At 39.9% G+C, this 15,117-nt stretch overlaps 1 protein-coding gene across 1 annotated transcript in view; it reads left to right on the plus strand.

The window, feature by feature from the left end:
- The window catches only part of Cyp4aa1 (Probable cytochrome P450 4aa1), a 267,954-nt gene that overhangs the window by 104,357 nt on the left and 148,480 nt on the right, over positions 1 to 15,117 (plus strand). Inside the window, exon 3 of the mRNA XM_067140876.2 lies at positions 5,483 to 5,589. Coding sequence (XP_066996977.2) covers positions 5,483 to 5,589 — 107 coding nt within the window. The remainder of the gene's footprint in view (positions 1 to 5,482; positions 5,590 to 15,117) is intronic.

A 15,117-nucleotide genomic window follows, 5' to 3' on the forward strand; every position in this document is an offset into this window, starting at 1 on the left:
GGAATAATATTTAACACTTGCATAGCAATGGAATAAGTTAAACACTTCACTTGGTTTCTGACCGAAGAAAAAAATAAGTTGCGTAGTTGGAGAGTTACACTGAGTTCGGTTCTCGGCGTGAAAACTTACACGTCGCGCTTGATAAAATTACTACGTTCTCATTTGACTCAACTGTTGACGGACAGAACAACAGAGGGTCTGGCCAGACAGATCCCTTGTCGAAGAATGCTTGTCTACTGCTGGGTAGCCTCGTCGTTTATACAGTGTGTCACTTTCTTATTCGTACAGTTTCATATTGTGAAAAGAGCAGTATCTTTTGGACATTCAAATGGATGTTACAATAATTATCTTTTAATAAATGTATTTGCCTCCGTGGCTCAAACGGCAGCGCGTCGACCTCTCACCGCTGGATACCGTGGTTCAAATCCCGGTCACTCCATGTGAGATTTGTGCTGGACAAAGCGGAGGCGGGGCAGGTTTTTCTCCGGGTACTCCGGTTTTCCCTGTCATCTTTCATTCCAGCAACACTCTCCATTCTCATTTCACAGCATCTATCAGTCATTAATAAATCACTTTGGGAGTGGCGACCCCATCGTACTAATAGCCTATATCTGCTTCATTCATTCCATCCCTGACCCGGTCAATGACTGGAAAACAGGTTGTAGGTTTTCATTTTTTTTTCAAGAAATGTATTTCTGGTAGATTTTTTACAATACCATACAAAAATAATATTCATAACTACATATAGGGCCTAGTAATAAATACTGGATAATATAACAAAACATGACCTTTTCTTACGTCACATTGTTATTCATACAGTTGCCAGTTCTTCAACTAAACATATGAATGAAATGAACCATAGCACCAATCCTAGTATGTTGTGGAGTAACCCTTTGCTTTAATGACAGCTTTACACCTACGCTGCATGGAATTTACTAGCATCGCACACGTTTCATGGCTGACAATGCACCATTCTTGGGTCACCAGTTGTTTTAACTCATCTTTGGATGAAACCTTTCTACTGTGAACCCTAGACTTCAAAAACACCCATAAATGTTCAGTAGGTCTTAAGTCAGCAGACTGGGGAGGTGTTTTTAATTGTTTTGGAGTGTTCCAAATTAACCACTCCTTGTTCAGAGCAGTGGTATGTTTGGGGCTGTTGGAACATGTAGGTCGGTAGCATTCCCTATTTTTCAGCATTTTGTTTAACATTGTTCTTCAAAATATTATTGTACACTACTTTGTCCATCGTGCCTTCAATAAATTGAATATTCTCTACACCTTGTGCCGACATACACCCCCACATTATAACCGATCCACCTCCGTGTTTCACTGTGGGAATTGTATTGCTCACATCGTTGCCCGTATTGGTCTTTCTCCACAGCCTACGGGAACCATCGGAACCAAACAGGTCGATTTTAGTTTCATCGAACCAGATGACATGGTTCCAAAACTCCTGGCCCTTGTTTACGTGTTCTTTCGCAAAGAGCAGCCTTGGAGCATGGTTCTTCTTACTAACATATGGCCTCTTCCTTGGTATACGGCCATGGTAACCGTGTCGATGTAAAACTCGCAGGACCGTCTGAGTATATATTTTCTTCCCAGTAGCACCTTCCAGCACTGCCCGCAGCTTTGGAGTACTTATGAGAGGGTTGGATTTAACTTGTCTCACAAGAAGTCTTTCTGCTTGTAGGCTTAGTTTCTTTTGTCTGGGTTTTCTTGGCACATTCTTCACCGACCCTTCGTACTTAAACTTATTCACGACATATTGAACAGTGGCATGACTTTTCTTCACCATGACTCCTATTTTTTATGGTGTACCCTATAAGTGCTAGATTGACAATTGTCTTTTTCAGCTCATATCCAAGCTCTTTATCCTTGCCCACTGCTACCAGCACTCTCACAGGTCGAAGACGAACTCTCACAGGTCGAAGACGAACACAACCAGCAACACCTCTCCTCGCACCGCACTACTTACAGTACGTATGCCCCGTTCAATGTTGTCGGATGACGCCACCTATCCTAGTGTATGAATAACAAAGTGACTTGAAGTTTTGGAGTGTATGCAGTTTTTATTTGTGTAAACACAAAATATTTGCACTAACAAAAAATTTGTGCATTGAATGTTTACGTCTTGTTATTATATTCACGACACACAACTATAAATCAATAATTTCCATAAATATACAGGCACATACAACTCTTCATAACGAAATGGGTTGTGTATGAATAGGAAAGTGACATACTGTATGTTCAAGGTCCACACGTCATCAGATAACGTGATTACTTAAAAGTGGATTTACTCGAAAATCACTCGGTGGATTTTCTTGAGATTTGATAGTGGAGACGTTCTTGTAATTGGCTACAGAATGACGTATCTCCCAAGACGATACGACCATTATTAAAGAAGTTTTCTAAATTTCTAAATCGAAAGTTCTAGAATGCCTGACTCATTGTTCCAGGTGTATCCATGTCACGAAGCAAGTTGATGAGTTGCGCCGGTTAGTCTACCTCGCTCCTGTATCTACAGTAAGTCACACACAGCTGTTTTGCACACACGCTGGCTCGTCCTTGTGGTTCTCGGCGCGCATGATGATTATACGACATCGGTCTTAATAGATACAGCATGTACCGTGCGTTCCTGGTACAATACGTCATTCCTTCAGAATTATATACAAAATGCAGGAACTTAGTGGACGTAACTTGTGCATTATACTTACGTTTTATATTGAAGATAAAAGATCCCAGCCCACTGACAATTTTACCAACGCGTTTAATACAGCCATACGTTTCATTTCATTGACATGAAATGTGCAGTAAAACACTTCTTAATTCTTTAACAATGTATTGTTATTAATGAGAACAGTTTTATATCTTAAATACAGTACAAAGATAACCATTATATCGTTAAAGTGATAATAATAGTTATGCACTCAACATGTTAAGAATTTTTAAGGCTTTTATGACAGTTCGTATGATTAAGCACGAACAAAATATTTTTAAATATACTTTTCCTAGTAAGAACTGTTCCGTCCTCCTCTGTAATGTAGTGGCAGTGTGATTAGCTGCCAGCCGCGGAGGCCCGGGTTCGGTTCCCTGCTCTGCCACGAAATTTGAAACGTGGTACGAGGAACTGGAACGGGGTCAACTGAGCCTCGGAAGGTCAAGTGAGTAGAGATGGTTAGATTCCCCCCTCATTTATCCTTGAAGTGATTTTCCGTGGTTTCCCACTTCACCTCCAGGCAATTGCCGGAATGGTACCTAACTTAAGGCCACGGCCGCTTCTTTCCCTCTTCCTTGTCTATCCTTTCCAATCTTCCCATCCTCGACATGGTCCCTGTTCAACGTAGCGGATGAGGTCACCTGGGCTAGGCACTGGTCCTCCTTCCCTGTTGTATCCCCGACCAAATGTCTCATGCTCCAGGACACTCCCCTTGAGGCGGTAGAGGTGGGATCCCTCGCTGAGTCCGAGAGCAAAACCATCCCTGGAGGGTAAACAGATTAAAAATGAAAAGAGCTGTCCCGAAGTACATTTTAAAATCCGATCAAAATCAGAAATAGGAAATATCTTAGGAACTTCTCCTTCCTCGCCTAACTTTAACCGCACTCTGCTGAATATAGGCCGGCTTCATCTTTCCAAGCATTCCTGTCTTAAGCAACTTGATACTATCGCGTTCCTTCTGTCTATGCGAGTTAAATTAGCCCTTAGGGATAAGCATCATTGCAGATGTGTTAGAGGGCAATAATTCGATATTGATAGACGCAATGAAAATATTCATATACTTCCCTAAAATTTACTGCCCACTAACCAGTTTTATTGTGACACTAATACAGTAACATATGTTCTTGTTTTGTTATAATGCTTCCAGCGTCGTCCTCAAACGTCATGTCAAGGCATATTATTAAGATTTCTTGTACACCTACAACACCATCCATTACGCACAGGGTTATAACTAAGTAATGAACAACTATGCGAAATACGTATGTCTGCCACATCAGTTCAAGTGAGTGGCTCAGACGGTTGAGACGCCGGCCTTCTGACCCCACTTGGCAGGTTCGATCCTGGTTCAGTCCGGTGGTACTTGAAGGTGTTCAGATACGTCAGCCTCATGTCGGTAGATTTACTGGTACGTAAAGTAACTCCTGCGGGACAAAATTCTGGCACCTCGGCGTCTCCGATATGCAGTTAGTGAGACGTAAAATTATTATTATTCACTTCAAGTTAGTGGAAATCTTTGTAAGGAAAATAACGCTAACTGACAAACAATGTAGAGACAACTTATAAAAACATGTAATGCATCAACTTTGGTGTAACGTGCAAGAGAAACTGATTAGAAATGTAACTATCTAATAGGGTAAAATGTTGTGACGTGTAACATTCTTCATTTCTTCATCAGTATAGTTCTTAACGTAAATATTAACTTATTTGTGAATGTTTCAGAGAAGAGTACCAACGGTCAAAACTCCAAAGAGTCAAAGCAGAGAACACAAAGTGTAATGTAAACAACAGGTTGTCGAAATAAATTTGAAACGATTATATCCATTCAATTTTTTTCTAATATCATCATTCCCATCACATTATTTTGTTGTTTGTTTGCATGTTTATTTATTTATTTATTTATTTATTTATTTATTTATTTATTTATTTATTTATTTATTTATTTATTTGTTTATTTATTTATTTATTTATTTGAGGGCTAGGAAAAAGTGGTCGCAACACGGATATTCAGTGAATATGACAATTTGCTGAAATCTGTGTTAACGCTTCTTGAGTAGTGCATATGAAAGTGAAACCAAGTTGAGGCTGTGATGTGGAAATGAGTCCTTGGATTAGAAATAAGGTAACTTCTCATAATTTTCCTTCTATGACGGAGTAGAAATACGAAAAACGCGTAAATACGATGGCCACTGAGTGCATTCGGATTTGAAACTTAAACATCGAAACGGTGAAATTGTCTATATTTCTGCTCTATCTACTAAGCTCCAGAAGGATAGATGCAATTGATATAGGGATGAAATCTACCAGGTACCATGTATTTACGGATGAAGTATCATTGCATTTGTCTGCTGGTACAGGGTTAAAATATTTCACTTTCTGTGATGTCCCAGTGTCATTTCTGGCTGGGAATTTATGTTCGCAGATGAGGTATATATTGTGCTGATGGTATTCAGGGCACATCCAGTGCTTTGGATTCTGTGAGAAGTTCACTCATAGTGTCAGTGTTACTAGAATATCACTTTCTGGTTCAGTGCAGAAAGCAAACACAAGCCACTTCATTGCTCACCTTTGCTAATATGCCTCATTTTGAATTTTTCAGGTTTCTCTCTAGGCACATAACCTATATTGGTGCTTCTTGAGGATCTGATCAGTCTCTGACCTGATGAGTCAACAAGTATCTGCGAAGAAATATGTGTCGTATTTGTCAAAAGAGTTTAACATTCCAGATAAATCACTGACTGTGTTAATGTTGTGGTGTTTCAGAACTACAGGAGCTGGGAAGGACTTCGTACCAAGAATATGGCAAGTTAATGAGGGTCTGGATGACAGTGTTCCCGTTATTCCTCGTTCAAGCACCGGAGGATGTTCAGGTACTGACAAGAAATATATAAATTCATTTGTTGAGACCATGATTCTTACCTGCTTCTGTGAAACTTTGAAGTTCTGTGATTTACACATTCACCGGGCACTTCCTTTGCTCAATACTCTGGGCAACAAAATCTCTGCTTCTCTGACAAAGCAATTCTTCAAATATTTATCCTTGTTCTGCTCATCGCACCCTCACTGCTTATACCAGGCCCGCTCTGCAATGGATGGCCATCAAGACCCTTGCCTAAAATTGATCAGTGGATACCATATTGAAGTTCTTATTAGGGGCACTTCCTTCTAACATAAAGAGTTGAAGTCAGTGTGATAGGAGTTTGGGAAGGGAAAGTCAGAAACAAACATGAGACAATACAATTGTTGTTGCTTCATTCTAGGGTTTTCAGACAGTATTTTTTACATTTCCATGTACTTAGAGTATGCGAACTTTTTGATTATCCGTGCGTTCGTGACTTCGTTCCTACATCACGTGAAATGTATTTTTCTTAAATATATTCGTTTTTTAACAATCTGTTTTTCGTTGCACCGACACAGAAAGGTCTTATGGCGACGATGGTGTAGGAAAGGCCTAGGTGTGGGAAGGAAACGGCCGTGGCCTTAATTATGGTACAACCCCAGCTTTTGCCTGGTGTGAAAATGGGAAACGACGGAAAACCATCTTCAGGGCCACCGATAGTGGGGTTCGAGCCCACTATCTCCGTGATGCAAGCTCACAGCTCCGCGCCCCTAACCGCACGGCCAGCTCGCCCGGTAAAAATGTTAGTCATAAGTAATACCTTTATTAATGTATGTAATGTAAGAGGGTAATGCTCTTAAACCAGGTACGTCATATTGCTTTCTGCGAACAGAGCCCCAAGTTCTATCTCAGCGATTGATACTGAATATTTACAAGGTGTACAACTTTGCTTCCACCGTTTTGTCCCCAACATTGGAGGCTTTAATGAAACAGATTACATACAAATGTATCATTCAAAGTAGTGTCCATCGCTGGCCACGACTTTCTCCCATCTTTCGGGCAGTGTTCGAATCCCGTGTTGAAAAAATTGTTCATCTTTTGAAGCGATCCACGAATCGATCCAATTTGTGACTTCTTCATGAGATCGGAAGTGTCGGTCAGCCAGGCCATGCGCCATTGATCGAAACAGGTGATAATCAGAGGGAGCAATGTCTGGAGAATACAGCGGGTGGGGTAGGACGTCCCATTTTAACATTTCCAGGTATGTTTTGACCTCTTTTGCAACGTGGGGTCGAGCATTTTCGTCTTGCAAAATCACTTTATCGTGCCTCTCGCTGTATTGCGGCCGTTTGTCTTTCAATGATCTGCTCAAACGCATTAATTGCGTTCGATAACGAGCACCTGTGATTGTTTCACCGAGTTTTAACACCTCATAGTACACGACGCCGAGCTGGTCCCACCAAATGCAGAGCATGATCTTGGAGCCGTGAATATTCGGTTTTGCCGTTGACGTTGAAGCATGGGCGGGATATCCCCATGATTTTTTGCATTTAGGGTTATCGTAATGAACCCATTTTTCGTCCCCGTTCAACGTCTCTTGGTTTCACCTCATACGGGACCCAAGTTCCTTCTTTCTGAATCATGCCCATGGTCTTGAGACGTTTTGAAATGGCTTGCTGTGTCACTCCCAATGATCGTGCCAATTCTTCTTGAGTTTGACGCGAGTCTTCACTCAGCAATGTCTCCAATTCTGCATCTTCGAAAACTTTCTCTCTTCCACCACTATGCCGGTCTTCGACGTAAAAATCACCGTTCTTGAAGCGTTGAAACCACTCACGACATGTTCTTCCACTAATAGCGTCCTCACCATACGTACGTGAGAGCATTCGATGAGACTCAGCCACTGTTTTCTTCATATTGAAACAAAACAGTATCACCTCCCGCAAATGCCGAGAACTTGGCTCGTACACTGCCATGCTCAATTGAGAACAACTTTATGATGCAGACATACATCGACTAAGTTTGAATGGGGTTATGTTGACCGAGGTCCAAGCTAACTGCCTGACGTCCGCGATCTGTTTCGTTCGACCGCTACGTAACGTTGTCGCCATCCATCGGCAAACGGCGGAAGCAAGTTGTAGACCTTGTATTTGACACCAGCTAAGTTCTGTCTTCAGCAAACTGTGTTAAAAGGGAGCCATCTCATATTAATAATAATAATAATAATAATAATAATAATAATAATAATAATAATGTTATTTGTTTTACGTCCCACTAACTACTTTTTAAGGTCTTCGGAGACGCCGAGGTGCCGGAATTTAGTCCCGCAGGAGTTCTTTAACGTGCCGGTAAATCTACCGACACGGGGCTCTCGTATTTGAGCACCTTCAAATATAACCGGACTGAGCCAGGATCGAACCTGCCAAGTTGGGGTTAGAAGGCCAGCGCCTTAACCGTCTGAGCCACTCAGCCCGGCCATCTCATATTAAAAGTACTCACATAGGTTTAACCTTTCGACGTGAGTTTCTTCATTTCCTACCTTAGTGACCATATTAACACTGCAGTGCTTGAAGCAAACGGTAAGCAAACCGCTGAATTATGGTTGTATATTAATAAAATTAGTTTATAGTCAGCCATCCATTGCGATATTTGTGTTCCCTATATTTACGTTTTCCGCGGTTTGTTGTTCATCTCTTAGTAACCTATATTTCTCGGGAGTACAGGAACATTCATAAGGTTCATCTCCTGGGATCGCATGTTTCTATTAGAGTGCATCATATGCCAACCACACAAATACTGATAACTCATGGTTCTTCAAAACTTCAGTTCGCGACATTCTTCCAGCTTCTTTTCCAGTTGTGAGTATAACAACCTTCAATTATTACGAATGTTACTTGTTCAAACTGCTAATGTTCAAAAAATATTCCAGTGTCACTTTATTTTCCCACAGGATTTTCTTAAACTTATCAGAAGTAGACATAGAATTAACGCGAGTAAACCCCTCCAATTGCCACCTACTGGCAATCTTGGTAAAAGGAGAAAAATGCTAATGGAATGTCCCGATGATGTTGTCAATTATTACAGACTAGCAAGATACCCGTGCTTCGCTACGGTATTATACTGAAATTTGTAATTGAATGCTTATTGTTTTAGATATATAATCCGCCGAAATTCGCGATCTGATTCCTTTTCTGCGAGAATACGCCAAAATTCGCGATCTGTCTCGTTTTCTAATAGGTTACGGCAAGTTTCCTCCCATTTTTCAATCTTTCTTTCCAGCAATCGATTTCGTACTTCCCGGGCTAGGTCCAGGTATTCCACCCAGTTAGTTGGGTCCCTAAATCTTTGCCATCTTTTCCTATAAGCATTTTTAATATGGATCAAATCCTTCAGGGGATCTGTCGTGGCGTCGTCTTGAGTGCCTTGGCGGTAGCCTACTGAACCCGCGGCCGGACTGCATTCTTAGTCATTAGCCGTCCAGGACCCGTTTCCAGCGTGGGCGGCACATGTGACGACGATCCAGAATATTATTATTATTATTATTATTATTATTATTATTATTATTATTATTATTATTATTATTATTATTATTATTATTATTATTATTATATGTTCTGGACCCCACAGCAATATGCAAGACCGCTACTTGGCGGTAAATTACATCTGCTGCCATTGTCATTGTTGACAATGTGACCAGCACCATTGTCGCGCGTAGGCAAGTGTGCGGGATTTCTGGCGATACGAATGACATACCTCCGTGTATTATTGACCTTATTATAGAGGTGAACAATTTGACGGCCAATCTCATTCCTACCGTTTATTTCAAATGTGTTTAAATTTTTATTTATATGCCAGGAGAATCTACTGTAATCTAAGAACGTTCTCCGAAGGAAAAGATGGCTGTTGAAAAAGAACCCAGGAAAGATTAAAAATGATCGGTTTATGATCAGAATAAGTACATCGAAAGTCTACAGCCTGTTTCCTATCATTCGACAGGATCAGAGATGGAATGAATAAAGCCCAATCTAGCGGCGACAATAGGAATTGTGCCGGCTGCCGAAGCTCCCCTCTGGGGCAATGATCGATGAGTGACAAATGAAATGAAATATTGTACAGTGTTGCTGGAATGAATGATGACAGGGAAAGCCGGAGTATCCGGAGAAAAAACTGTCCCGCCTCCATTTTGTCCAGCACGAATGTTACATGGAGTGACCGGGATTTGAAACACGGAACCCAGCTGTGAGAGGCTGTCGCGCTGCCGCCTGAGCAACGGAGGCTCCTTATAAGTACATTATGAACAGTAAAATCAATTGGTCTCACCTTCTTTTACACCCCACCGCCGTTAAGTTTATTTACGCCCCCCCCAAAAAAAAAGAAAACTAAAAGAAGGCGTGTTTCTTTATGTTTAATGGAGATTCCAAATACCAATGTTCACGTTTATTACCTTTAGTTTTGAGATATAAGTATCCCCTTAAAAATAATTCACTTTTTTAACTTCCTTTCACACTACCCCCCCCCCCTTCACAAAGTGATATTAAGGCAAAAAATACTTGTTCCTTTAATAGGATAGGATCTTCTAAATACCAGTTATCACCACTCTAACCTCTTCAGTTTTTGATTTATGTGTCCTCATGAAAGGAATTCAACTCCTTTTCACTCCCCCCCCCAAGATTGTTTCCCCCCCAAAACGCGCTTTTCTTTGTTTTTAAAGGAGATCAAAATACCAATTTTCACGCCTGTAACAACTTTAGTTTTTATTAGATGTATGTATTCTCATACAATTAAGTCAATTAATTTTTTCAATCCTTTAACCCCCCAAACCCCCTTCATTGGATTTTCCGAGAATACGTGTTTGTTTACTTTTAAAGCAGATTCCAGAAATAAAATTTCACGTGTGTAACATCTTCATTTTTGAGATATCAGTAGCCTAATTAAAATAATTCGACACCATTTTCAGTCACTTTTACCCCCCCCCACTACCCAAGTGGTATTTCCGAAAACTAAAAATACACGTTTCTTTATTTTAATAGAATAAAAAATTACCATTTTTCACTTGTGTAACATGTTAAGTTTTTTGAGATATACTGTAGAAATTCTCATTTTAAAATTTCACCCCTTTTTAGTTCCCCTTAAGTGGAGTTTCCAAAGACAAATCACCTATGTTTCTTTACACTTACAGGAGATTCCAAATACCCACTTTTTACGTCTGTAACATTTTACGCTTCTCAGATATTCTGTAGATATAGTCTTTCAAAAAATTCACCCCAATTTGCCACTCGTTTAACCGCCATTAATTGAATTTTCCAAAAGCAAAAATATACGTGTTTCTTTATTTTTAAAGGAGATCCCATTTACAATATTTCAGTTCTGTAATATCTTCAGTTTCTGAGATATATGTATCCTCATTAAAGGCATTCAACCCATTATTCACCCTTTTACACCCCTCCTATTGGGATTTAGAGAAAACAAAGAAATACGTGTTCCTTTATTTTTAAGGGAGATTCTAAACACCAATTTTTACATCTGTAAACGTTTAAAGTTTTAAGATGTAGACACACTCATTTTAAAAATTCACCCCCCCCCCTTTTCACCCCCATTATTTGGATTCTCCAAAAACGAAAAAGAAACCTGTTTATTTTTAAAGTAGATCCCAAATACCAATTTTCAGGTCTGTAATATCTTCAGGTTCTGAAATATAAGTAGCCTCATTAAAGGCATTCAACCTCTTTTTCACCCTTTTCCACCCTTCCTATTAGGATTTTCCGAAAACAAAAAAATACGTGTTTCTTTATTTTTAAAGGAGATTCTAAATACCAAATTTTACGTCTATAAACTTTAAAAGTTTTGAAATATAGATACACTCATTTTAAAAACTTCATCCCCCCTTTTCACCCCCCATTATTTGGATTTTCCCAAAACGAAAAATACCTGTTTCTTTATTTTTAAAGTAGGTCCCAAATACCAATTTTCAGGTCTGTAATATATTCAGTTTCTAAGACATAAGTATTCTCTTTAAAGGTATTCAACCCATTTTTCACCCCTTTTCACCCCTCCTATTGGGATTTTCCGAAAACAAAAAATACGTGATTTTTAATGAAGATTCTAAATACCAATTTTTACATCTCTGAACTTTAAAACTTTTGAGATATAGATGCACTTATTTTAAAAATTCACCCCCTTTTTCGCCCTCGCATTAATTGGATTTTCCAAAAACAAAAAAAATGTGTTTCTTTATTTTTGAAAGCGATCAAAAGTACCAATTATGAGGTCTGTAATATCTTCGGTTTCTGAGATATAAGTATTCTCTTTAAAGTCATTCAACCCATTTTTCACCCCTTTTCATCCCTCCTATTGGGATTTTCCGAAAACAAAAAAATACGTGTTCCTTTATTTTTAATGAAGATTCTAAATACCAATTTTTACATCTCTAAACTTTAAAACTTTTGAGATATAGATGCACTCATTTTAAAAATTCACCCCCCCCCCTTTCACCCTCGCATTAATTGGATTTTCCAAAAACAAAAAAATATGTGTTTCTTTATTTTTGACAGCGATCAAAAGTACCAATTTTGAGGTCTGTAATATCTTCAGTTTCTGAGATATAAGTAGCGGTATCCTGATTAAAGGCATTCAACCCCTTTTTCACCCTTTTTCACCCCTCCTATTGGGATTGTCTGAAAACAAAAAAATACGTGTTTCCTTATTTTTAAAGAAGATTCTAAATACCAATTTTCACATCTGTAAACTTTTAAAGTTTTGAGATATAGACACACTCATTTTAAAATTTCACCCCCCTTTTCACCCCCTTAGCGAAGGAATATCCAAAAATCCTCTCTTAGCGAGCACCTACATCTTAATATGAATATATCCCCAAACTTTCATTTCTTTATGTCCAGTAGTTTTGGCTCGGCGATGATGAATCTGTCAGTCAGTCAGTCAGTCAGTCAGGACAAGCTACTTTATATATATCGATTTTATGAGGTACAGTTGTGCCAAAAAGAGGCTCTTCAGTTTACTAGTAAATCTACTAACACGGACGGTTTTCATTTGACCGAACGAGTTGGCCGTGCGGTTAGGGTCACGTGGCTGTGTGCTTGCATTCGGGAGGTGGTGGGTCCTAATCGGCAGCCGTGAAGATGATTTTCCGTGGTTTACCATTTTCACACCAGACAAATGCTTGGACTATACCTTAATTAAGGTCATTGCTGCTACTGTTCCAGTCCTAGCCCTCTTCATTCCTTGTGTCGCCGGAAAGCTCTGGTGTGTTAGTGCGACGCTAAAACACTAGCAAAACAAGTTTTTTTATTTGAGCATTTTAAAAGACAATTGATTGCATGGGAATTCTACCCCATAACCCTGAGCATTAAAAGGTGAACATCTAACAGTGTTAAAGCAAACCCCACTGCCTGCTGGCCAAGTAGGTCCTTAGAAGAGAGGAAGGAAAATGCTTCCATTATACGTAACCTCCGTACCAAATGGGCTGCTGTATATCCAGCCACCTTTGTCCCAGGAATTAACCCGGTGTGGTCTAGGAGAGCTCGAAGGCCATGTGCATATCCAGCAGTGGGTGTCTCGTTTCTAAGTGTAGTGACTTCTTAACGGGGAATCGAATGAACCAAGCGCTGTCCCGGATAGGGATTTCAATAGGGTGAGCCCTGCAAGGGTTGCCGTTCTTTGCGCATGCCACATGTCGGTAAACGAGAGCGAGGTCGCCGTCGCACTGTTCCTGAATGTTCCACTCCAATGAGCGGATATAATTAGTTGGAAACCAGACAGAAAACAATAAAACTTATCCTATTACAGAAAGTAGACAAGTTTTGTAGCGTGTGATGACATTCCAATTCACTCTCTGCATTTCAGCCTCATGAATCATCAAAGTTTCGGTGCGAACTAATTTAAAAATCTGCAGTACACGAAAATAAGCTGCTCATCACTTAATTAAGAAGCCGATCAATTAATGCTGCATAAGAAGCAATCACGCTTATTGCAGACTACCTGAGACCATGACATCACTGGGCGAACTATAACGGTCAGGGGGCTGTTACATTATCCACTCACCCAGACATGACACAGGGAATAACCGGCATCTCGACCGAGGTATAAGTGTTTGCTAGGGTAATCTTAAATATCCCTCAATTTGTTGCAGTTTGTAAAAATACCGTAGGAGCTGTCTGAGAATTAATGACCGAGCTCGATAGCTGCAATCGCTTAAGTGCGGCCAGTATCCAGTATTTGAGAGATACTGTGTTCGAAGCCCACAGTCGGCAGCCCTGAAGATTATTTTCCGCGGTTTCCCGTTTCCACACCAGGCAAATGCTGGGGCTGTACCTTATTAAGGCCACGACTGCTTCCTTCCCACTCCTAACCCTTTCCTGTCCATCGTCGCCATAAGACCTCTCTGTGTCGGTGCGACGTAAAAAGCAACTTGAAAAATATGTGAGAATAAATGCAAAGTTGTTTCTAAAATAATGAACTACACGCGTATCTCAACACACAACGTCTCCAATATTCAAAGAGAAAGGCCATGATTAAACGGTTTCCTGTGAACCTAGCTATATAACTGATTCTCATTTAAACACGAAAATTGCAGAGTAAAGTGAAATAAACTCGTCCTGGCCGGTAACTCTCGCCCGTTCATGGATAAGTCTGGTTTTCCTAATTCACTTTTACTTACGTTTTATTTAAAATTTTCTTACGATAATTCATGGTTCGCACAGTCATATAAACCATGATGCCGTATTTAATTAAAGTGGAAAATGAGAGAGAAATTTTTATCTCCACTCAAGTCACATTATGAGTAATAATAAATCAAAATAACGTAGACTAAATGTAACAACCCAAGAAAAGAGAAGAAAAGAAATATATCATCGTCTGTTCGCTGATATGGGTGTGATTCGCAAGGAGCAAGGAAGACTGTTTCCACACTGGCTACAGAAGCTCCCAGAGTACTGGAGGGTTAAGGTTTGCACTGTTCGTAACGTTAGCACGAAATGGAATAGGTTATCTCTGCGGCTGGTTCTTCACCTCCTGATGGGGAATCAAACGATTTAATGAGTAATATGAAATATTTTCAGTTTTTGTTGCTGTAATGCTGCAAACTGATAGATATGTATTGTCCTGAGGGAGCTGGGTCCTTTCTGAATCTTAAGGAATAATTTACCTCCTATTTTCATTTTGATGTTTGTAAGTTAAAGTTTAAGTTTAACCGTCAAGCCATACCGAATGTCATCTTTTCTTTGAACGTTCTTGTTCTTTATTACTTCCAAGCATGAATATTACAGAATCCTCGTAGTGTAAGAGTCAAGCAATGGCTCTTCGCGCAGATGTATACAGTATTTAATTAAATATACAGTATTTAATTAAATTGGTAAGTCGTAGTTTCTCCGGCTACGTAACTGAATCATCATCCTTGTGGCCTTCACTTCGGCGGGCCCCGAGTCGGATTCCTGGTCAAGCCGGGGATTTTAGCCACGTTTTGGTTAATTACTCTAGCTAGAGGGATGGGCGTATGTGTTCGTATTAATACGTATCTTCATTTATGTGCAACACACCACACTGC

Source organism: Anabrus simplex, chromosome 2 (assembly GCF_040414725.1).
Source record: "Anabrus simplex isolate iqAnaSimp1 chromosome 2, ASM4041472v1, whole genome shotgun sequence".
In the NCBI taxonomy this organism is placed as follows: domain Eukaryota; kingdom Metazoa; phylum Arthropoda; class Insecta; order Orthoptera; family Tettigoniidae; genus Anabrus; species Anabrus simplex.